At 42.8% G+C, this 25,752-nt stretch overlaps 1 protein-coding gene across 1 annotated transcript in view; it reads right to left on the bottom strand.

The window, feature by feature from the left end:
- LOC133141503 (leucine-rich repeat transmembrane neuronal protein 4-like) overlaps window positions 1–23,283 on the bottom strand; it is a 134,734-nt gene extending 111,451 nt beyond the window's left edge. The window contains exons 1-2 of the mRNA XM_061262073.1: window positions 23,172–23,283; window positions 5,784–7,291 (exon numbers count right to left, since the gene is read on the bottom strand). Coding sequence (XP_061118057.1) covers window positions 5,784–7,291; window positions 23,172–23,283 — 1,620 coding nt within the window. The remainder of the gene's footprint in view (window positions 1–5,783; window positions 7,292–23,171) is intronic.
- Between the last annotated feature and the right edge of the window lie 2,469 nt (window positions 23,284–25,752).

Below are 25,752 nucleotides of genomic sequence, written 5' to 3'. Positions count from 1 at the left end.
AGCTGTTACCCTATGGTAGCACCAGCACATGGGGCTTTGCTGTTACCCTATGTTAGCACCAGTACACAGGCCTTGGCTTTCCTGAGCATCAGGTATTCCATGTGCGCAGGTGGGCACGTGTGTAAAGAGATACACCGGTGATAAATGTATGTGTGCATGAGGGGTACGAGTGTGCACTTCGGAAAAATGCAAAGCAAGGAACAGGACTCGTGCTCAATCAAGCCGAGAGAGCTCTGACAGAGAGCCGCATTCATGCGAGCAGCAGAAAGGCAGAATTAATGAATCAGGCCAGCGGTCCATCAAACGGGGGAGAGGGAAACTCGGGACACGACTTCGAAGGTGCGGCGGCCGATACAATGCGGACACTGGGGACCGGGGCGATGGTAGCCGCAGAAAGGTGATTAACTCGGTATAATTAGCTTTTTGAAGAAAAAAATAAATAAAAAAATAAGGGAAAAACACAGCGAAAGAGGTGCCTTTGAAACAGCACCTCCCAGAATAGAAGAACCATACGGCCAATTCATAATTCACAGCTCCCACAGTCCCCATGAACGCAGAGCAGAATGCACCTCTAAAAACAACCGTGCTGAGCACAGATTACCGCAAGAAGTGTGTGTGCGTGAGTGTGTGTGTGTGTGTGCACATGGGTGTCTGTGTGTGTGTATGCGCCTGTGTGTGCATGTTTCTGTATGTGTATGTGCATGTGTGTGTGTGCGAGTGGGGGTCTGTGTGTGTGAATGTTTGTGCATGTGTGTGTGCATGTGCGCATGTGTATATATGTGTGTGGGTGTACCTGTGTGCCTCTGTGTGTGTGTGTGCATTCTTCATCCCTGAAACAGTCCCCTGACAGAAACAAAGGCCCCTCATTTGGAAATAAACCCCACTTTTTTACAACTATGTTTTAAATCAGATAACTTCAAAAGTGTCACATGGATTCCTATGGTGAACTGACCAGCAGGAAAACCAGTGCCATATCTTTGATTTTTCTCTTGATCAGGAGGAGAGGGATCAGAGCACATTTGGAGTCGATTGAATTGGGTACATGAAATTTCAGCAGTTTGATAGGAAACGATTCCCCCCCGGGCTGAGTTGTATCCCATCTGAAATGCGTCGGGGACGAGCACGCTCTGTGTGACTGCTGTGAGGCTCTGATCCTTCCCCTGAAGGCTGAAGGGTAGCTATCCATGCTGGAGGCTACCTGCTGGGCTGCTATCAGCCACACAAGCCTACTATCTTCCACACTAACCCTCTATCATCCACACTAGCCTACTATCTTCCATACTAGACTACTATCTTCCACACAAGCCTTATGTGGTCTTGAAAAAACCCCAGTGTTTCTGCCTCCACTACAAGCTGTTGCACATAGTGTCCACTCTCTGTGTGAAAAGATACTTCCTCATGTCTGCCCGGAATAATTTAGCTCATTTCTATAAATGCCCCTTCAAACAACTAACAGAACTCAGCCTGTCGTACAATTTGTTAATCCCTTTTATGCATTTTAAAGCCTCAATCAAATCGCCCCTAGGTCTCCTTTTAGTAAGGTTGAAAAGGTTAAAAAAGGCATAAAGCATATGGAATGGTTGCAAACTTGCCAGGAAGAGGACACAAGTGCATATTATCCCCATGAACGGATGGTGAGGGAGGCCATAAGTACCCAAGGATTGCAGTTTGAGAATTGCAGAGATTGGTTGCGCCTTGGGGTCACCAAGTCAAAAGAAAATCATAAAATGGCACCCTCCTACAAACAAAGTCTTTGGATGTGTGGCACAAAGACAGCCCTTAGTGAGCACAATAAACAAAGACTAAGGGCCAGATTTACGTACATGAAATTTGCAGCGCAAAAGGCGGCCAGACAAGGGTATATTGGTGTGGTCGCAGTCTGCCTGAAATGACTGTCTTATTTACAAAGGCTACAGCTCATTACACAATCAGCAGACAGGATCTTAAACGGCACAGTTAAAACACCTGATAAGTGCATTGAATATCTTCACGGCACGCTGTGATATCATGTATCCGGTGCCATGTAAAAGTTTATCCAGTGCAGGACAAAATGTGTAGATAATCCAGCTGTTGAGACAATTAATTGCATCCAAAAACAAGATGTAACATTGCAATGAGCTTGACTATTGCATTTATCAAATGTTTATCACATTGTGTGGGAGGTTTCAGGACATCTTTCTCCCAGAAGCGTAATTATTCCTATGATTGGGTGTTTGTCACAGAAGTCACAGGTGATTGTCTCTTTTTTGGCAGCCCCTTGAATTCCCGGTTTCTTTTCCGCGATTGTCTTGGGAGGATAACTAAATAAAAACAAACACATGCTCTTTCCATGAGCGAATTTCAATGCATTTAGCCTACTCATATTTTTTACTTGCGGCAACACTGTTTTTTAAACTTCAGCCACTTGTTACTATCACCATGGTTGAACACGTTATTTCAGTCACTTCCCACTGCTTCGCATGAGACATTGGTTAATTTAACAAATTATTTTGTAAATATTTTCTGACAAACACCCAGTCTTAATTATTGCTTGGCTGAAATCAATGAATAGTTACTATTAATAATCTGTCTGATGATTTTTTGCTCTGGGAGTTGAAATAGTGTGATACTTGTTGCAAAGATTATTTCAGTGCAACTTCAGAGCCTACACTTGTGTTTCTGTCGTGCGTGTGCCTCGGTTTACGCCTGCGCTTCAGAGGCGGATCAATTCCCAGCTCAAATCAACCCTCCTTAATGAAGTGAACTTTAGTAAATTCAGCGGAATTCATACTCAGCCACACTTATATCTCCAGCCTTTTATTTGCGTGATCCACCCTTAAGTGGAGATAAAACATGATAAAAGGAGAGAAGTGCACTTTGGGATGACTCACCTAGACGGCACGTATACTGTGTTTCCAGCCGCGTGCGCCGGTTTGATACATAAGACGCATGTTTCCTGCACAGAAAATGTGCACCTATGCACTGTGGTCAGATGATACCAAAATTGAACAGCAGAATGGAATGCATACAAGGAGGAGCACTCAGCTGTCAAATATGGTGGGTCATTGATGTTTTAGAGATGTTTTGCTGCCAGTGGTCATGGAGCACTATTTAAGATCAATTGCACAATGAATTCAACAAAGTACCAGGACAAGAAATGGTTAATTTAAAACAACAACCTTGTTCTGCAATGGCCATCTCAGTCTCCAGAATGAAAAATCTGAGGTCTGAACTGAAGAGGAGGGTATCCCAATGATTCTGAAAAGTTCTGCATGGAGGAATGGTCAAATCCCTCCAGGATGTATTAAACCAGTCATTCCAATAATTGTGGAACCTGCTTTTGGGGAAATATTCTTTTTATTTGAAAAATGTAAAGCTTGATTCCATTGAATCCTTAATAAAGCACACTGCTTTACCCATGTTGGAAAATAAAGCTTATGTCAATAACTATTACTTTTGTAGGCATTTTGTGTGCATGTTTCTCAAGGGTGCCAATAATTCTGGAGCCCACTGTATTTCTACTGATTCCAGTGGGAATGCGCTAACAGACAAATCTCTGTATAATGCAAAAAATACTTTTTTGTCATATGTAAAACTAAATAAAATGTCGACTGATTATGTTCCATCGCCACCCAGAATTAAGTTAGTGGGATACAATGAGGTAAAATGAGCTAGATTCTTCTGGTCTGGTAGAATGCTCTCCCATCTATCTCTGGCTAGCTGCCAAAATAAACATGAACAAGTTCATTGCCTCTGACAAGTCACTTTGATTGGCATACTGAGAGCCCAAAGTCTTAAACTATACACACATTTGCTACATACAGTACTGCAATTTAAAAAGAGTGTTAACCATCAAAATTAGTGACACCCTAGTTTTCATAGTTCCGTTATATTATTAGCACAAAGTTACCCTGCCAGCCTTCCAGTTGACCCGCTCCCAGTCCTGGTAATCTAACCCCCTCATTACGAGCGGATTAAATGGAGCGGTGCAGGTCCACAGACACACCCAACTGAGGAGCAGGAACCCAGATCAGGGGAGAAGGAGAGACACATGCTCATGGAAACACCGGAGCTGCACTTATCTGGCAAACGAATACAAACTGCATACCAATATGCTCATCCAAAGTGCAACACCACCCCCTGTGACATTCCTGCTGCCACAGCCAAGTTCAGTAGTGCAACACAGTGACAAACAACTTGATTTCAAACAACCAGAGAATGCCACAGTGATGCCAGTCAGTCATTTATTGAGGTTTTTTTTGCGAGTGCTCCAGCTCTTGCACCCTCAAGGTGCTTTGACGTAGAGAGGGTCTGAGTCCAATCCTGTAAAATCAATTCAAATTGACAATGGCTCTCATGAAAGCCTTCTGGAGGCTCAGTCTCCTCTGGTCCTTAATGAAACACTTTCAAGACACCAAAAAAGGGAGGAATTGAACAATATTGAATCCGCAATAAGAGAAGCCGCATTCTGAACGTCACGGACACAAAAGCGCAGGGGGGGTTTTCACACACTGCAGAAACACACTACGCACAGTAGCAGGATGCTAACATTAAAATGAAGAGATGATTTATATTGTCACCGTAGCAGAGAACAGCAGGATGGATGAGTCCTATTTTCAGCAGCCCCCCCAGGTAAGAGGAGCAGGTGGCAGAGGGACTCACATTCTGACAAACCCTAATTTTAACCCCCGTCCCATTTTCTGGTGTGGGGGGGGGCACTGAAAATATGACTGCAATTGACGCTTGAATACACTCGAATGACTGTCCAGTTCCACTGTACCTCAAAATCCTGTCCTAAACCAGAGCCCTCTCGCCCAGGATAATATTAATAAGGAGCTGACCTATGCGGCAGACCTTCTGTACACACACTCTTGGGAGCCAGTGGATGCAAAATTTTAAAGCATCCTCTTGTTAAAATTTAAAGACCAGCTTGTTTCCCAAAAATAGGATAGAGCCGTTCTCTTTTGCTGCTGTGACTGTGTGTACGTCTGCACATGCCTCTATAACCATACTGAAGCTGAATCACTTTTTCACTTCAGTGCACAAAAAGTATTTTGCAAAGGTGCTGCCTTTGGTAGCCGTCACAAGTAATCTCTAGGGAACGAAAACCATGGAAACCTACCATGTGACAAATACGTATGAGATCCACTGTGATCTACTGTGGTCCGTCAGGTGACAATCGGATGAAGTTATGAAGAAAAATAACCTCTAGCTTTCAGCATTAAAAAGCACACATTAATTGGCCCAAAATCACATATTAATTTACTCAAAAATCTATATCGTTCATTTTGTTCAACCTTTTGCAAAACTAAAGAATCAGACAAACCAAGATCCCTGTATTCACTGAATGTGAAACACTGCCAGATATTGTAAACAATAAACAGGGCAGGACAGGAAATATGACTCTCAGTGCACTGTAACTTGATCTAGTGCAAACATTTCTCATCACCTGGCGTACATTGATATACAATATTACACTTTTAACTGTTGATATCATAGCTGTTGAAGATTAATTCCCGCAAAGTCACACCGACAGAGTGACAAGGGAGGGGGAGGGGGAGAGAAATTATGACTGGCCAAGATCCTGGAATCCCTCACTCAGGTTGCATTGCAGTGGGCATCAATCTTTCCTGCCCTGCGAACAGACAGGCTAGAAATGGGAGAAGTTTGGGGGGGGGGACGACACTCGGTGGAGGATGGGGATGAGCAATGGAAAAAAAATTTTGTTTCCCCCAAAATGCTAGAAGATTTACCTCAGGCTCCCCGCAGTGGAAATGGTTTTTTAGGAGGGTTCTGGGTCATACCTCGCATTCTCTGGAGCCGGAGATGGTGTACGTGCAGGGTCCCGTGCCGTTGACCAGCATGTCCATGGTCTCAGAGTTTGTCGGTTTGTAGTCCACATAGTACTCCTGTAGCGGGGAGCTGAGGGTGCGCTCCGTCTCGCGGGCCTTCTTGCGCCGCGTCCGGGCGGCCGAGCCCTCCTGCAGCTGCCGCACGCTGCTGGGGTAGCGCTTCCACGACACGTAGATCACCAGCAGGATCATGGCCACCGACAGAAAGAGGGCCACGCTGCCCGCGATGATCTTGTGGAAGGAGACGTGCTCGTACTCCTGCTCTGGGGCAGAGGGGCTGGCCCCCGTGGGGGCCGCGGGGCCCGCCGGGCCTCGGGACGGCGTGGGGGCCGGTTGCCGGGGGGTCTCGGGCGGGGTCGCCGGGGTGACGACGGAAGGCCGGGGCGTGGCCCTGCAGACTCCGCTGGCCTCTACCGCGTCCGTCACCTTCTCGCCTTGAGCCTCTTTGGGCGCGGCGCAGATCATGGTGGTCTCCTTGTTCCCCTTGAAGTTCCTCAGCCAGGCCACCAGGGGGCAGACGGCCGGGCCGCAGTCCCATACGTTGCCTGCCAGGCTGATGGTGGTGAGGGAGATCCAGGCGGCCGCAGCCTCCTGGGACACGTTGCTGAGCTTGTTGGAGTCCAGGTTGAGGGTCTGCAGGTTGGGCAGGCTCTGGTACACGCTGGCGTCCACCACTTGCAGGTCGTTGCCGGACAGGTCGAGCTTCTGCAGCGAGGTCCAGATCCAGGTGAGCCCCTGGCTCATGTAGCGGATGCGGTTCCACTGCAGGTAGAGCGCCCGCAGGTTCAGGAGCCGGGGGAAGTGGGAGAAGTTGATCTTGGAGAACTGGTTGTGCTCCAGGTGCAGCTCGGTCAGACGCAGCAGGCCCTGGAAGGCATTTCGGGTGATGCTCCGCAGGCGGTTGTAGCCCAGGTCCAGGAACTCCAGGTTGCGGCAGTCCTGGAAGAGCCTCACGGGCACGCTCTTCAGCGAGTTGGAGCGCATGTGCAGGCTGAGCAGCTTGCGTAGGCCCTGGAACTGGCCCGGCTGCAGAGCCTGCAGCTTGTTGTAGGACAGGTCCAGGTTGCGCAGGTTGGGCACTGGGTGAAAGGTGGTGTTGTGGAGCTGCGTGATCCTGTTGGAGCTGAGGATGAGCTCCTTCAGACGGCGGATGCCACGGAAGGCCTGCACGTCCACGCTGCTGATGTAGTTGTGGTCCAGGTAGAGCCAGATAAGCTGGTTGAGGCCCACGAACTGGCCTGCGCGCAGGTTGGCCAGGCTGTTGTAGCGTAGCGACAGGCCCTGGCAGCCGCCCGAGAGGTGTTTGGGCACGTCGCGGAAAGCGCTGGACTCGCAGTACACGATCTTCCCGTCGCACCGGCAACTCCGGGGGCAGGGCTTCTCTGCCCAGCAAGGCGGCGTCAGGAGGCAGGCCTGCACCAGGAGGGCCACCAGGAGCTTTCTTCCTCGAAGGAGGGAGCCTGCAGCCAAAGAGGAGAAAACGAGACGGGGAGGAGAAAGATAAGTTAAATCCCATAGGCTAATATGCTAACATACTGCATTTACCCAGCAGACCTCAAAGTGCCCTGAAACAGTCTGCCTCATATCCAGCTCCAGAGTCAGTGTAGGAGCAGAGAGAGCAGTTATTTAGCCAGAAACCGTCTTCTCTGAAAACCGCCTGGAGACTCAAGGGAAGAGAGGAGGGATGATACGTCTTTTTTTAGCTGATAAGTTTTTTTTCCTTTGCTTGTTCTCCCAAAATCCTAAGGATGGATCCTGTAGATAAGCACAGGCTAGAGACTGTATGGTATATGTGATGTATTTGATAGGCATACCGTAGATAAAAATGTATACCGAAATACTGAATAAAAAAATGATCAGAAACTGCTATATATGTCTATATAATATAGCGTACACGGTATTGCCGTATATACATAGTAACAATGAATTTACAAGTCAGATCCACACAAATCTATTGACTTAACAAATTATTATTACTATTATGTGTATCGATCAAATACATCATCAAACAAAGTCCACAACAAAACACATTGCATTCACATAGTGCCTTTTGGGACCTCAAACTTGAACAAATTCTGGAAACTATTGTTGCTCAATAATGCTGACCACAAACTCAATGACATAGGGAGAGGGGATGGTTGCCTTTATCAGGGTCTCTGTGTTACTTAAGCCACAAATGTAAGGACCCATAAACAATCATAAATGTCCACAACTGATGTCTTAATATGATCTGTGCCACATAATATTACAAATAATGCTGTACCAGAAAAGCTTGTTCAAACTCCAATAAAACCCTAGGCCATTTTATATAGACTGCACTTAAATTAATTCCATTAATTTACAGCATGTAATATATGGTGACAAACCCGTACTTCATTAAGTCCCTCAAAAACATCTAGCATAATAAAGTACCTCTGTTCAAAATGTTGCTATATGGAAATCTGTCAAGCCCTCGTTTTTTGAGTTTGAGAATTCTCACGGATTTTTAAGGAGCGTACCTTATTTGCGTATATCTAAATCAGTTCAAGGACAAAAACGAAAAAGTGCCCAAAGCATCCTGGCAATTATTGCTTGAGAATGCTGACCACATATCAGCCGAGGCGGACAGGGACCAGTTTCTTAGCCAAAAAACACCCTGCCCTACGGTAAGTGCAATGGAAAATGACCACAGTCTTGACCTTGCTGTTATTATTGCAAGCCCCCATCCCCCTTTCTCAACAGACTAGAAAAAATTAAAATATAATAAAATATGATGATAATACGGAAACACGATTTTAAAAATCTGCTCATGTTTTTGCTCAACCAAGCATTCAAGTGCTGGCCCAAGCAATCAACTGGTGATCTCAAGGTTGAATATTTGGTTCGTTGAACATTTTGTTTTGTTTTGCTGTCGCCTTGTGCCTTAATTATCTTGCTACCCAGAGCTGAACAGAGTTTTTTGATCATATAAGTAAAACAAACAATCAAACAAACAAATAAATGGAAAGGTGAAGCAGAATGTAAATTGGCCAAGATAAAGGCTCCAGGAAGTGATATGTGAATCTGTTTCCATGGTTTCCACAAACCCCAATATGCTCACCCCACCCCCTCCCCCTAGGTTCAGAATTCAGAACACATTTGACCTGCAGGGCAAGAGACACTTTGATGTCAGATACAAAACAAGTTGGATTTCAAATCAAAATTCAGATGATGCTGTTTGCTGACAAAATCCCCCTTGCTTTATCAAATTCAATCTCACACCCCACATCCACACACAAGCAGGCACTGAAGGATTTTGACTGACTCACGATAGAAAGTTAATAAAAAATAAAACTTCACAAAATGCACCAAAAGAAAAACATAAAAAAGATACAAATCTCAATACATTTCCGTCATACGGCAGCAACAATGAATTTTCTGATATTACACTCAGTGCAACTCATAGACCAAACATTTATTTTTGTTTCATGAAAAATGGTATTTTGTCAAATAGTTATTGCAATTGGTACTGCTTAACCAATATTTGTCACGTTTGTGTGAATATATTTAAATTAGGAAACACGCAATTCCACTGAAAATGTCTTAAAGTAAAAGAGCTGTGACAGAGCATGTGATTTTTGTCAGATGCTATTTTTCATATCATATTAATACTTTTAAGAATGGTGTTGAACTGTGAAGAACTGTGAAGAGCTGATTATGGGTGAGATGCTGAAGGGTAGTAAGCTCAGGGCAGTGTGATAGTTTCTGGTTGTGACAGGCTTTGTTTCAGCCAGGGATAAACAAGTGTGAAGTTCCCTCACAAACAGCTTCTCGTCGGGCCATTGCGTGACCCATTGCTTTTACAGTGCATCCATTTGCTTTTAAAGCACGGATTCTACAACAACATACATTCTCAGTAAAGGCTGCGGTATCCCTGCTGCTCCCTCTTCCCAGGAAGAGGAGATCTGCCTCAGTGCTGCTCAATCCCCAGCAACAAAGATAAAAGAAGTTATATTTGATCTTGGTGGTTTGGGGGGGGGGGTTTGAGAAAGATGTGTGTGAAATTAGGCGTAACACTCCACACTCAATGAGAGAAAGTGAGTGTGTGTAGCGAGTGGATGTATGGATTGTGCGAATGCGTAAGTACAGTAAATGAGAGTGAGAGAATGCACTCTCACTCTCCAGAAATAAAGGCATGAAAAGTGCCTAAAAAGGGTATAAATGCTTGTCACTGGAGTGGTACACCTAATTGTAGCCCTAGCTAGCAATATATAATTAAAGCGCTTTGAGTATCTATCTATTATTACTTTGTACCTTTTTTTGCTTGAAATACTTGAAATTCATACCCAAAGAGTATTGTACTTTCAGGGTACATTTGGATACATTTACTCAGGGTACATTCCTTGAAGATGTACCTCCACTGTCACTTTATTTCTGAGTGTGTGTGTGTGACAGTGAAAGATTGTGTGAATTCAGGGCCTTTGTTTTGTGTGTCACTCATTGTTCCTCGGGTATTGGCAAGTCAGTACAGACTGAAATACTATGACGTCCTGCCCCTCTCTAAGGAGAACGGAAAATTACTCTGTATCCGTCTTTGGTTTTATTCATTGAAACCACCAACCATTCATTCATTCATTTGTTTTTTATTTTCAGAGTTTTGGGGAAATCTCATAACTTCCTGCTATGAGTTTTGTTGAGGTGTGGCTGTTTTTTCAGCTCTAGTAGAGTCTAGTGTGTGAACATGCTTTATTTTCTTGGTAGAGTGCATGTTATTCTGTTGTAGCCCCTCTCAGCCTACACTAAGTATCCAAAGTCCACATTCTGTATATATTTATCTTTGATCTTTCAGTTTTAAATACCTTTGGTCGAAAACCTACTTTGATGTTACATTCATACAGTTTTCACATTTTCTGCTCCTTTTTTCCAAGATGTTACTTGATTTTCTGTCATTGAAGAGAAACACACACATAAAAGGAAAACATGATTTGAACCATGGCTGTTTATTCCATGAGATAGCTCTGTTAGGACTTCCTCGTTGATCAAGCATAGCCAAACAGCCTTACGCAGCATATGTTAGCTAACATGCTATTTCGTCTGGTGCCAACCATATGTCTGTTCCGTATGGGTGTGTTCAATTGCCCCTCCTTTTTTCATGTTTATCTTTTAGTGTTTACAGATGGTTAGAGCTATGGGGTGTTGAGGACAATTTAGGGTACATTAGCTGTCTGGTGGAAAAATGCTTTTTTAATTTACTTGAGTTTTTTTCCCCTTAACATCACAATGACAAAGCTGACAGGAAGCAAGCTGTCTTGCTGGCCGAAATCCCAGACACTGTTTTCCTGTTTATAAGCAGTTTTTAATGAGGAAATGCCAACATCCTTCTTAATAAGCTGAGCACCTCAGATGTGTCGAACATCAAAATCTGCCCGTGCCTACGTGGAAACTTCATCTTTCACATCTTTCCCTCTGATACTTTCGTCCAAACGACAGAGGAGATTGCGTCCAGTCGACACCCTGTCGCTTGGCACACAGATTTTCTCTCTGGTGTAATGAACATGCTCATGATGGATAGCCCCACGCTTGGTTTCACTGCACAGTTCTTTTGAAACATTCAACAGATCAGAAGCAAAAACCACAAAGGTAGCCAAGTTAACGTGCAGAATCTTTCATCATTCCGAATACATTCACTCTGACTGAAGATTCCAAATGAACTGTTTACATGCACTGTGAATAAAATGAGCTGATCAAGGTTTGTATTAACACTAACAGCGCTGAATGATCTCTTTCCAGCTAACAATACACATTTTGAATATCTCCAAATATGTGTTGTGTGGTCCGTACAATGCTTGCATTCATACTGTTGTTCTGGGTCATTCAGCAGTGTCAGCAGAAAATAATCTCCTGCAATCATTAAGTATGAGCAAGAGCTGCTTTACTGCAATGGCAATTTAGCAAAGTATTTAACTCAATGCCCCTGCCTTCCCCTAATACTACAAGTGAGTGGATGAAAGTACTTTGCAAAGACTTGTGGGAGAAAATTGCCATATCTCGAACAGATGTGTTCGATTAATTCAAAAGCAGGGGGGTGTAACACTAGGAGTTTAGTGGCCAGTGGAGAGTGTCATCTCAGACCAAAATAAGTAACACTGTATCTGTGCAATGCAGAATTTACGCTGTTTCCAAGAAACTTCCTGGGAGATGACACTTTCAAAAAGCTGCAAAACTGAGACTGAAGATTCGAAGGGCTGTATTGCTGACCTAATTACCCAACTGAACTGGTTCTATCGGATGGTAGTGAGTATTATGTGAATGTTCCTTGAAAACCTTTTGGTGGGTCAAGTGTTTTGTTTAGTTAAATAGCTAGCTGATAATCAGATACCTTGTGGAAAATTTCCAGATAAATTATAATACGATAATGTCCAATTCATCATTGGGTCCATGTTGAACAGAGTGCTCCTGTGACCTGGGGCCTGCTCACAAAGCAGGACTACTGAGTAGTGTGGAACATGGACTTAAGTAATGAAGTTAAGTAAAAATAGTTGAGGATTTTACTCTGTACAGTTATCTGGCTAATTTAGTAATCCTGCCAGGCTTATTTGAATTTAATAACATCAACATTGAAGCATAACAAATGCACTTTTAAAGTTGTAATTACCACATTTTGGTATGGATCTTTCTTAATACACATCACAAACTATATGACCTTGACTCATCTGCTATGCTAGAGGACAACCTGCCCATAGAGCTCCATGTATTTTTCCGCCAAAAATAACGTTTTTTTCTCAGGTCAACTACAAAGTATATGAATATGTGCAGTTTATAGTTGCTCATATCGAGCTGATCATTTTTCCATTTGCCAAAGATTATTACCCACCAGGGAGAAGAACACTGAAGGTTGTCAACAGAACAACAAGGTGGATTTATAGTTTAAGTAGGCAAGATCTTACACCAGAAGAAATGAAAAGCATACGAGTTTGTTAGGATCACTTTGTGACTGGTAAATTTACTTTTAATGCTTTCTATCATATAATGTCTTCACATTCAAGCTAGCAGTGATCTGAAAAATGTAAAGTGTAAAGTCCAAACTAGCAAGCTATGAGGTACAAAATTTGCTAATAAATGTTGTAGCACCATGATTACTTATATATTCTAACTGATTATATCCTAACTCTTTTGGAAATAAAGTAATTACTAAGACAAAAGGATAATCAATGACGAAAACATTCTCGTGGTTACGGACTTCTAAGCTACTTGGCATCGCAGCTAGATGGCTAGATTGATAGTGAAATATCATATCCATAAATTAAACCTCTACTTGATTACCAAGTTGCAAAATGCCATGGTGTAAGCGAAAAAAAGTTACGCTGTGTGCAGAAAATATGTTTTACCGTTAGCGAATGACTGCGTGATTACACCTGCTGAGTGTAGGTGTTGGCTGTTTAGGACGGTTACTTACGTTGTAGCTTATTTCCGTGGTGTCACCGCTTTTATGTTAGTAATGCATACATCAAGTATTAGTAAGATTTAAAGTTATAGCTAACTAGGCTACATTTGAACTGAAGTACAGCAGATGCAACCCAGTCCTACAGAGGGCTTGCAGAGGATTGCTGCAGTAGTGAAATTCCCCTCTTTTTTTCTGTTACAGGTCAACCATCCAACCTTTACATGAAAACTGATATTGACTTTATATGAAAACTGACCATCATAAAAAAATGACATGGACGCTATCTCATCTAGGCCTAGTTTAACCCCGTGCTTGACCACAAAAATGAATGGGTTGCTATGGCCCCTTGACCTCCAGGACCTCATCATCATTGTCAGTGTGGAGGTAACTGCACTAGTGTCGGCTTGGGCAGAGCATGTCACCGCTTAAACCACCACTCAATATCTCACCCGTTTCAAAATCTCAGTGCCATTTCACAGCTCTACTACAATGGCAACGGGCTCTCCAAATATTGATTTTGGTATTGCTACATTGCGCCATTTCTGTAGAATCACCAACCATATTTTAAAATGCATGGGATCTATTCCAACATATGTTTCACCACATGCAGTACCATGTAATTCTAATGGGAGGGAGGAAGGGTACTTCAGTGAAGGATTAGATGCAGATTTAAATATGGCAGACAGACGTACACAAGTATGTACCAAGATATTTACATAACAAAAACAATGCACCCCCCTCCCAATGAGCTTAAAGATTTCCCTTTTCATTTAAAAATGTAACCTTTGTAATGTAATGCTCTTCAATTATGATTATCTGCTTATATACTGGAGGTAAACATATCGTATAATGAAATATTAAGTGTTTATAGACAAGTTTATATGGTTTAAAGCATTTTAATAATGAAAAACTTTAAGCAGGTGGTTTTAATGTCATGGCTGAGCGGTGTGAATTTATATCACTGTACAAAGGTATGGGAACGGTAGAGAAATGTTTCTTTTTTTGCTATAAACTTTTGATTTTGAAATCAAAAGTCAAATACAAACAGCTTTTCTTTCATGGTATTTACAGGCATATGCTGTTTTTGTGTTTGGATGATTGACAGGTGTTAACTGTTGCTCAAGTGTTGCCTTCTGCATTTATTGTTCACACATAAAAGAGCAGTGAACCCAATCTTGGTTTTAGTCTTGGAGTAAGAAGATACACGCCTTCATGAAGACCAGATAATGACTATGGCTGAAAAACAACTCATCTGTAAGCTGAAAGGATGGAAGGATTCATTGTGGATAGCACAGAAACAGGGTATATCAAGAACAGAAGTTTGTAAAGTCTTGAAAAAGAATGAAACCAATGGCGGACTGGTCACAGGTCAGCCAAGGAGGTTAACTGTAGTTGATGACAGATGAATCCTACGAGCTGGGAGGGATTGAAGGAAAAATAATCAGACATCAGAATGAGGAAGCAACGTGATCTAAGGGACTTTGAACATGGAATGATTGTTGGTGCCAGATGGGGTAGTTTGTGTATCTCAGAAACTGATGATCTCCTGGCAGTTTAGAGAGAATGGTAAACAACAAAAAAACGCTTAGTGAGCAGCAGTTATGTCGCCACAATGCCTTGTTAATGACATAGGACAGATGAGAATGCCAAGACTGGTTCAAGCTGACAGGAAGGGAACAGGTCAAACCTTGTGGTGAGGGTATTTACTTCCAAATCAGGTGATGCGTGTAGGAATCACATAGTTTTTTATACATAGTCCCCTCCATTTTAGGAGACCAAAAGTAATTGCACGGTTGGCTTCTCAGCTGCTTCTGAATAGTCAGATGTATTCAATCGCTCCATCAGAGCAGGTATAAGAAAATATTTGATACTGAAAGTTTTCTCATACCTTGACTAAGGAAGCGATTAAATACACCTGACTATTCTGTCCCCATTAATACAATCCTGCACTACTACTACTACTACTAATTAATTACCTTACTTTAACTTGCAATACAAATTGCCTCTCAACTAGCCTCTCTAAATACCATAGCAACCACATAGAATCACCTTAGCAACCACCCAGCAACCACTTAGTAACACATTGCAACCACCTAGTAACACGCTAGCAACCACCAGGTACACTCTAGCAGTAGCAATAGCACCAATAGTCCACTGATTTGAGGCAATCACACGCCACATTTTCTTGGGAAAATGCACATTATTAGTGTCAGTATCAATAATAATTAATCCAGGTTAAAACAGTCAAAAGGGAGGGATGTGGTGGCCCAGGTTATATATATCTATGAAGGGCTCTCCATAAAAGCACTTATCTCTATCTGTCAAAAGATATCAAAGATTTGATCGATGTGATGTGCTTTGATACCTGTTTCTCTTTTGCAATTTCTACCATAATGGGTTGTTTTCATTAAAAAGAGCAACTCGGAATTGATCTGACGAGACCCCATTAAAACAAGAATACAAAAAGATTTTGTTAAAAAAAGACAATATGATGATGTAAGTCAGTGCATTATCTAAGGATTCACCCGCAACAGTAAATAAATAAACAAGAAGATATTTTTCTTCAGGCATGTTACATCAGGCCAGGAACAAACAATAAAAAAATAAGGGTAGCCACGATAAGATCCATTGCAGCTATTAGGCGTGTGAGCAAGGCCCTTAACCCCACATTGCTTGGTCTAATCAACTGTAAATTGCTTTGGATTAAAGCGTCAGCTAAATAACTGTAATGTAATGAGAAAAACCCACCCTGAGCTGTGTATTTCTGTAGGCAAGACCACTGCAAGCCAAGGTCCTCTCTCATCTAATGGACTTGGGCATTGTGTGAGTGAAAATAATTGAACCTGTATTCATCTGTAGTAATAACAATAGCAAAAATCTAAGCTCTAAATATGCATTAAATATATCAGGGAGTAGCATAATAGGCCTTTATACTTTACACAGATTGAAGTAAGAAAAAAAAAAAGAATGTTGAAATGTTTGTGGAAACAGTCTAAATGGAAGGTCATGATCAAATCTGATCACAGGCATATCATCTGAGATCATCAGCATAATCATAATGGAAATGCTGCTATTCGACAGGTATGGTTCTGTTTTCATGAAACGTGAAACAATGGGTGGTAATTTCATGAATTTCTCCATGAATTTTACGAAGCTGCCAGACCCATTGGACCCACTAGAATGAAAATTGGAGAGGACATGCTGCTCATACCATTATACAATACCGCCAGAGATAAATATAAAGTCATATACAGCCTTTACGGTCCTGCATTGCGATACATTCATTGGCTTATGGCCACGGTAGATGGCATACCGCATTACAGTGAACAATCATAACACAGGTCTTAAATACTAAAATGAAAAATATAAAATACTTGAATAAACATTGAAGTACCTAACAAAGCATGATAAATGTATCATGAGTTGATGCAGCACTACATAAAAATATGATTTTGGATAATTGGTATACCATCAAAAATGGCATAGAAATATGTGAAACCATTCCCTCCGTATTTTAATTAATTGTAATTCCACTTTGACAAGCTGAATGGGACTGATCCATTATGTTTGGCAGAAATTAAGTTACACACAGTGCAGGAAATGCACTTGCTGGCATATTATGTGCTAATGTCACTGTTGTAATTCAGTGTCAATTGATTTCATTGTGAAGGGCAGGTGGTTTCAACTAAAAAAATAAAATATTTTATTGTTTATTTATTTACTGTTGCATGTGAATCCTTAGATAATGCACTGGCTTCCTCCTTGATATATATATATTTTTTTAACAAAATCATATTCTTGTTTTTGTTTTTTTAATGGGATCTCATCAGACCTATTCCAAGTTACCCTTTTTAATGAAAACAACCCATTATGGTAGAAACAGACATCAAAGCACATCACATCGATCACATCAAATGACACTATTTTCTCTAAAAGTGAAAAATCTAATTACGCTACTACACTAAAAGTGTGCTTTGTCTATTTTCTTGCCATGGCAAGGCATCCTCTCTGATCCCTCTCTTCAAACTCATCCTCTCTGATCCCTCTCTCCAAACTCATCCCCTCTCTGATCCCTCTCTCCAAACTCATCCCCTCTCTTACCTCTCTCTCCAAACTCATCCCCTCTCTGACCTCTCTCTCCAAACTCATCCCCTCTCTGACCTCTCTCTCCAAACTCATCCTCTCTCTGACCTCGCTCTCCAAACTCATTCTCCTGCTCCCTGCTCACTCCCCTTCCCACAAAAAGCTCAGTTCTTCTCTAGAGTTACTTTCTGACATTTACCCCCACGGGCTTTCAGAATTAGGGTGCTGGGGTTTCGGGGTGGGCGATTGGGTAGTGATTGCAGACTATGTGTGTGTGTGTGCGTACCCCTGTTGAAAGCTCAAGCCCAAACAGGTTCTGTGATACAATGCTGGTTAGCCTGGTCTGTGTGATATGATGCAGGTTAGCCAGATCTGCGTGATATGATGCAGGTTAGCCTGATCTGTATGACATGATGCTGGCTAGCCTGTTCTGTGTGATATGATGCAGGTTAGCCTGTTCTGTGTGATATGATGCTGTTCTGTGTGATATGATGCAGGTTAGCCTGTTCTGTGTGATATGATGCAGGTTAGCCTGATCTGTGTGATATGATGCAGGTTAGCCTGATCTGTGTGATATGATGCAGGTTAGCCAGATCTGTGTGATATGATGCTGGCTAGCCTGTTGTGTGTGATATGATGCTGGCTAGCCTGTTGTGTGTAATATGATGCAGGTTAGCCTGTTGTGTGTGATATGATGCCGGTTAGCCTGTTCTCTGTGATATGATACTGTTTAGCCACCTTGCTGAAAAACACACCTCAAGCTAGGTTTTCAAACAATCAGTAGCTGGTTGACTAATTCAGACAAACTCCCAGTTATGTTTTGACCAGCTCAAGCTATGTTTTGAAACAGACAAGCTTCCAGCACGAGCACATATCTACCTAGACCAGCTTATGACAAGCTTGACCTGGCTGGATTTTACAGCAGGGCATACATGCCTTTGAGGCTTTGGGTTGGGTTGGGTTGGGTTACATGACATTACATTACATTACGGGCATTTGGCAGACGCTCTTATCCAGAGCGACATACAGTTGATTAGACTAAGCAGGAGACAATCCTCCCCTAGAGCAATGCAAGGTTAAGGGCCTTGCTCAAGGGCCCAACGGCTGTGTGGATCTTATTGTGGCTACACCGGGATTAGAACCATCGACCTTGCATGTCCCAGTCCTTTACCTTAACCACTACGCTACAGGCCGGGTTAGCACTCATGTCTCGGGTGCTCTCATGTCTTGGGTTGCCCAGTCAGGCCCGCTGAAGGATTACAAACTGACACACGGGCATCTCATACGGTGGCACTGGAAAATTTCAGAATGAAGCTAGGGGTGAAAATCAGCGAAGTTGGATCGGAAAAGACGCAGCATAGGATGTCAGAGGATGGCTGACAAGAATCAGAAAATTTCCTGTCAGCTGATAAGATAGGAATTGCACGCAAATTACAGTCCATAAATAGATTCAAATGATTACACCGAGTGCACCCAGCCCTGCCCAACATGTTCTGATGTTAAAGATATCTCTTTAACCCACCCAAAGAACAGAGACAGAGCCTGGCCCATGTGAAGCGGCACTTTATTGTCTGTAAAATAGCGGACGGCGTGCATCATATTTCCCTCCGCATATAAGGTGTTAAGACACACTTTAAACACACTACAACACTTCTAATCCCAGATAGCTCTGCATTGCTCCGATGTTCATAAGGAGCTAGCTTTCTCATACCCTTTAATCCCCTAAAACGGTGGATAATTCAATTTAATTCCGTTAAAACCTGCACCAGACTTGAGGCTCCATTCAGTCCAACCCTAATGTGCTGCATGACTATTTATTTACTCATATATTTATTTTACATGTCACAGACATTAGTAGGAGTGTAGTGATAGATTCTCATTAACCCTGCGCTTGTCTTCAGGGTAAAAAATGAACCTTATCTTGGGTTTAGCAGTGTAAAATGTATTTTTAAAGTTAAACATGTTATGTTTTATGAAAGTGGTACACCACGCACCATATGAGAACAAAGATTGTCTTATGAGTCTTTTTGAACCCTCAGGTCATGAAATCTGAATCAGAAGTACCTCACATCTAAAATAAAAAAAATCAATTATGTCTGAACTGTAGTAAAATTAGTGGTGTAGACTGAAGAAATTCAATCTCTCTGGACTCCAGTAGGAAGAATTTTGTTAGTGAGTGACAGATTGTTTCTACATGAAGAATATTGATTTAGGGTTTAAAATTCAATAACGAGGATTTATCAGAGGGAGTCTAATGAGGACAGGCTATTTTTGGCCATGCTGACCCTGTAGACACAGGGTGTGTACATAATATGGAGGAAACAGGAGGTGGTTTAAGATGCCATTCTATTCAAATGGATGATATAGAATACAACCAGCTACTTTCTTGACATCCAGTACAGTGGAATGTTCTTAATCTTCATTACAGAAGTCAGTTCTCCAATTGGGTAAGATAGAGAATCAATGAGAGAAACATTGTGAAAGTGGAAAGGAAATATTGAAACAATCTGCATTCCAAGGTGTTCTATCCCTGCTTTTTTCCTCCAAAACCAGTTTTTCAAGGAACACTATACTATGGAAGAAGCAAATAGATGGCCTATGTAAGAGGGGAAAAAACACTGCAACAAGTTATGAAAATCTCTGCCTCTTAGTATTTGAAAGAATATATTAGCGAGCAAGCTAAAATGGTGGTGATTTGAACACTTGTTCCATGATTCCTGTCATCTGTGTGCTCCTGTGCGCAATCTCAGTTTTATGCCAAATGAGCCACATGGTTAAAATTGGCATGTTCACACGAGGCATGTAAAAGATCCAAATGCCACATGACGTCCATCCCCAAAAAGCCACCCCTGATGGCTGAGCATACGTGAAGGAGAAACTGTACTCCACCAGGAGAGAGGAAGAGTGAGAGAGTGAGAGAGGGAGAGAGAGATGAGTGAGTGAGAAACCACTGCAATCAGGCTTCTGAGAATGACGGTGGCATTGAGCTTTGCTTTGTCAGTGGTGTAATTTCCTTCCATTCCACTTCCTCAGCATGCGTTGTGCCCTTGTACTGCATGGCCAGACTCGCTCTCTGTGTGCGTCAAGCTCTGGTCTTCAGCGAAAGAGTCCACGTCCTGCCATTTCTTCTTCGGTGTCCCACAGTGCAAACTACCTAAGCTGCTCAGCCTCACATTGTACTGTATATTCCAAACCATATTCCATCATGACTTCCCAATGGTGAGTTTGTCCAGAAGAAATCTCTATTGCTAGAGAATGCTGGACTCCTTGTCCACAAGTGGCCTTTGGATCGCTTTACTTCCTCCTTCAGCTCAGATGGGACTCACCACAGATCCACAGTAATCAACAGGGATTAATTGAAACAGCCCGCAGATTCAATTCAATAGAGTGTACTGTTCCAAAAGAATCTTATTTTATCAATTGACTTGGCAACCAACTGTTCTCACACTGCAACTGCATGTTTTAATTGGAATTTAAACTGAATTGAAATGTGTGTGTGTGTGTGTGTGTGTGTGAGAGAGAGAGAGAGAGAGAGAGAGCGAGAGAGAGAGAGAGAGAGAGAGAGAGTCTGCGGCTGTGCGTCTGCAAGTGCACACATGGGCTATATAGGTTATAAATGTATGAATGTATGTATTGTATACCTAAATATAGATAGATAGATAGATAGATAGATAGATAGATAGATAGATAGATAATGGTAAAATGCTCTACATAATGTTCATATTTTTGAACATCCATCAAAACAAATGTCTGAAATAAAAACAACCGTTAAATTGTAGTAGCCTATGGGCAAGGCGAAGGAGTCATTCGCTCACTTTATAGGTCATCGTCCATTTTTACCATCCCGGATATTACAGTTCACCTGCTGGAAGACCGGGTCTTCCACATACCGAGATTGATTTTATTTCATTTTTTTCTCGTTTGACACTTTTGGTTTGCAAAATCCAGGGGGTTTCGCAGTGCCGCAGAACCACGCACACAGGCGCTCATATTTAATCATCTTAAAAGCCATAAATCTCGAGGAGCACCTCGAGCTGCGAATGTAGATTTGGTCACTTATCTGCAGAACGCACTGTTATACCGCTGGCTAGAACACAATCTGTTATTGTAATAATATAGTGTAAATGCATATTTCCAGACCCGTGTGAATGCCGAAAATTAGCGTGCGCTGACAAACAGTAATTTAGTACAGCATGATCACTGTATAAAGCATGCGTCATAGGAGTAACGCAAAATTAAACGGACTGCGGAAGCGATGTAAGATACTGTACGGTCCGACTACAACATGTGCAATAATGACTTCGACACATCACATTCTAATTGCTCACACTATACAAAACGCAATGGCTCGATGTTAGGGTCTAATAAAGGAGCAGACTGCGCAGTAAACAGTCTTGCTTAGTTATCAGCTTTCATTAATTGGGGTTGTGACCTGATGCCTGGTAAAAGAGCTGCTAAGAGCTTGTCGTATCCCACTGACACCTACGTCTGGAATGTGTAGTCTGAATATATTCTGCTACGACTGAAATGGAACGAACTTCGTAATTTGTCTATGTGTCGGTGGCACAGCCTTCTGCTGTGGGCAGAAGGGAACTGGGCTGGTAACAATAATAAATAAATAAAAACTGCTCGCCCCCCACCGCTTTATAAAGCCGCTCGCGTATGCAGTGGGTTAAACACACACGTACTGACAGACGACGACATGGACGCACAAATACATACACATAGACGCTTACGCGCGCAATAACATATTTTTATGTTGATAAATGCACATTGCGCACGTTTATCTCATTACAGAATCTCACCAAAATGCCATTATTTGGCCCCCCGTTATTACAGTACCTGCAGTGAAACGCAATCCTCTATCTAAGAGCTGCACTGTTGTAAGCAGAAGCGTCAGTTTGTCCAGAGAACATGTCAAGACGCCATGACTGTGTGTGTGTGTGTGTGTGTGTGCGTGCTGCGTGCGCTCGTACGTGTGTGTGTGTTTGCGCTGGCGCGTGAGTCTCGCCTACACATTTTTTTTTCCCGTTTCAGGACATCAGACCAACGAAGGAGCCAACAGATAATTATGCACGGCCACACTCGGAAAAGTTGCCCAGCTTCCAACGTTAACCCTGATTAGCATTCCTATCCCAATCAATGGCTCTTTCGCAAATTATCCAGAGAAAGGAGTACTAAAAGCGTAACATGTGACCAATATTACCCGCTTTAACTTGGCTTACGATTTTTTAGAGAACACAAAACACAAACGGTGCTATCGGTAACTGAATTCAACAACAGTTAGTTAGTAATATCGTATATTTTTTGCGACTATTTCATTGAATAACTGGCCTCAGAGCTTTACCATTAAGATGAAGAAAACACATCGATTCATTATGTAGTGCTGACGATACAGGAGTTGCACCTGGTGCTGCTAAAATATAGAAATAGCAATAATACCGACATAAACACAAACGTTAATATATCAGAAAGTCAAACAGCGGGCTACAACCAAGATTACTGAAACAACAAGTTGAGTAGCCTTTTGCAGTTTCTTAAAAAAAAATAGGTTACAGCAGCGCGTTCATCCTGCCATCAACTCTGCACAAACTGTATTGGCATGCCATGTATCTATCCTGTAAAATAAAACTGCGCGTATGCCTAGATCTTCATAGCCGGAGATACTTCATATGTGCGCAGGGACATTCACACATACACACGGCAGGGTGCGCATACATTAACAAAATATACATAACATACCCATATCCGCGTACTTGTCCGTGTCCTGTCCACAGGTTTAGAGCATTCTAGCGCATGCCTCCCGAGCCCGCATGACTCGCTGACGGTTCCGTTCTAATCCGCGAGCCGACCACCTCGCGCAGCCGCGGACTCCAAGCGCACCTGCCCGCCGCTGAGTTCGGGGGCGAAGGCGAGTCTCGCAACCACGTATCTCTGGGTAAATCCTGCAGCCCAGCTGTGGATCATGCCTCACTTGTCCAAATGAAACCTGGAAATAAGCCCAGAGTTCTCACGAAGATCCACTCGCATACTTTCCCAGAGGCAAAAAGGTTTATTGTAATACCTAAAATCTGAATGACCTGAAATAAAACGAAAACAATGTAAAGTATTTCCCGAAAGAGTTAATTTTAATCCAGAATAACAATCACGATAAAGTTTGGAGAACACACACGAAACGTTCTCTTTGCATTCCACCTATCCATCATGTCATGTTGCGTAGGCGTCGTTTTATTTTTATTTTGTTCTCTCGGGAGATTTTAATAGAGAATCTCGCCAAATAGCGAAAACTCCTCAGAAAAAAATGTGTTCCAAATGTTTGAAAGGTATTCACAGTATTTCGACTACCAGTTAACATTCCACAGTTACAGGGAGCTGAACAGATCCGACGGATTAAAAATGTGTGTCGGTTGAACGGTCGACTGAAAATAACCAGTGGGAAAAATGCGGTTTCCTTTCCTCCCAGTTCTCTCCCTCCGTCTCGCAGTTCCAAATAGCACAGAAGTGCAGCAGGCGGTCGAGTCCTTCTCGGTAACTTCGCCAAGGGAAACCTGCACGCCCTCTTCTGGAGGTACATGGTCTAGAGAACTGAAAGATCTGCTCTGTTCTATTGAAAAATTCTGTCAAATTTCCGTCAAAAATGCTGAAAAATTCCCTCTCAAAGAAGAACAAGTGCAAAACGTATGCTCGTGTGTTGTGTATTTGGACCTTCTAGGGTATATAATGCTTGTCATGTAGGACTTGAAAAGGTTGTTCTATTGGCCAAAAGTCACTGTTTCTTCAGCGTTGCTAAGAAAGGAACACCAGAAACGACCCTTATTTTTTTGCATCTGTGCATTCTATGCCCCCAATACACATCGCCATTCTCCTTACACAGCATCAAACACAAGCACTCCCAGACAATTACCAGAGGCTATCATATGAAACAGTCCCATAGCGATCCTGACCAACCGTTGCAATTAGTGTCTAATACAGTACCTGCGCTAGCCACGGATGGGAAGGTCGCAGGCAAATCAACAGTGCATGAAAGCATGGCTTTAGTGATAAGCGCAGCAATTCACAATTTTACAGTGCTTACATTCGTACCCAAGGTTAACATAATGGCATGGCCCTGTGCACAGCTTGTTCTCTCGATGGCCAGAAAAGCAGAAGTCCCCACGTTAGTTGAGCTGGTTTTGGTGGAACAGTGCAGCACACAGTATCTCTATGAAGTGCTCCATTTATAAACAAAGGATGGACATCGCAACCCTGTAATGGAGAATCATGCCTGGGTCTGAACTATCATTTTATAATGTGGCTGTCTACCGCTGCCCTTTACCGCAAGCATAATTATGGATAATGGCCACTTTAGTTCATATCTCTGACACAATACACTTGGCATGTGGCACTGGCAACAGAACACATGCCAACTATTAGAACCTGTGCACTCCAGCAGAGAGAGAGAGAGAGAGAGAGAGAGAGAGAGAACCCATCCACATTAGACTTATGATCTGCTACAAGATTACAAACGCGTATTGTAGACATGGTACAGTTCACAGAGACACTTGGGATCGTGTCTACATATTTATATCTACACAAGCAGGTGAGGACAGTTACCTTTGTAATCCACCGCTGCAATCGACCAGTTACAGTACACAGTGAGAAACAACGCAGCCAGCTTAGGTTTATGTTCATCTGAAATATACGTGATGTTGGGCCAAACTTATTTTGACCGAATTATCAACCAGCCCTTATTACAACAACAACAAAAAACTATTCCATATTTGACAAATATTATTCATTAATTTAATTAAATGTAGCATATTACAGAATTGAGGTGGCACGGATGGTGCAGTGGATAGCACTGCTGCCTCCCAGCAAGGAGGTCCTGGGTTTGAATCTTCGTCGGCCGGGGCCTCTCTGTGTGGAGTTTGCATGTTCTCCCCGTGTCTGCGTGGGTTTCCTCTGGGTACTCCAGTTTCCTCCCACAGTCCAAAGACATGCAGGTTAGGCTGATTGGAGAGTCTAAATTGCCTATGTGTATGAGTGTATGAGTGTATGAGTGTGTGTGCCCTGCGATGGACTGGCGACCTGTCCAGGGTGTATTCCTGCCTTTCGCCCAATGTATGCTGGGATAGGCTCCAGCCCCCCTGCGACCCTGTTCCGGATAAGCGGGTTAGGATAATGAATGAATATTACAGAATTGACCCCTCCCCAAAAAAGTCAAATTGCGTGTGACATCTTGTAAGAGAACTGCAAGGTGTTTGTGTAGTTGAACAGCCGTGATCTGATAAATGGGAGGTCATGTGGCCCCGGTCATGCGGCCCCGGTCTCCCCTGCAGCAGATAACAGTACAGGGTACAGCATATCCAGGAGGTGTTTTTAAGGGGAAAAAATGCTGGAATCTGTTGGTTGTTCCTCTCTCAGAAGGCCCTGCAGCTGCATTTGGCTCCTCTCACT

This window comes from Conger conger, chromosome 12 (assembly GCF_963514075.1).
Source record: "Conger conger chromosome 12, fConCon1.1, whole genome shotgun sequence".
NCBI classification, from domain to species: Eukaryota; Metazoa; Chordata; class Actinopteri; order Anguilliformes; family Congridae; genus Conger; species Conger conger.
The sequence above is the reverse complement of the archived record's forward strand: the minus strand, read 5'-3'. Positions and strand labels throughout refer to the sequence as shown.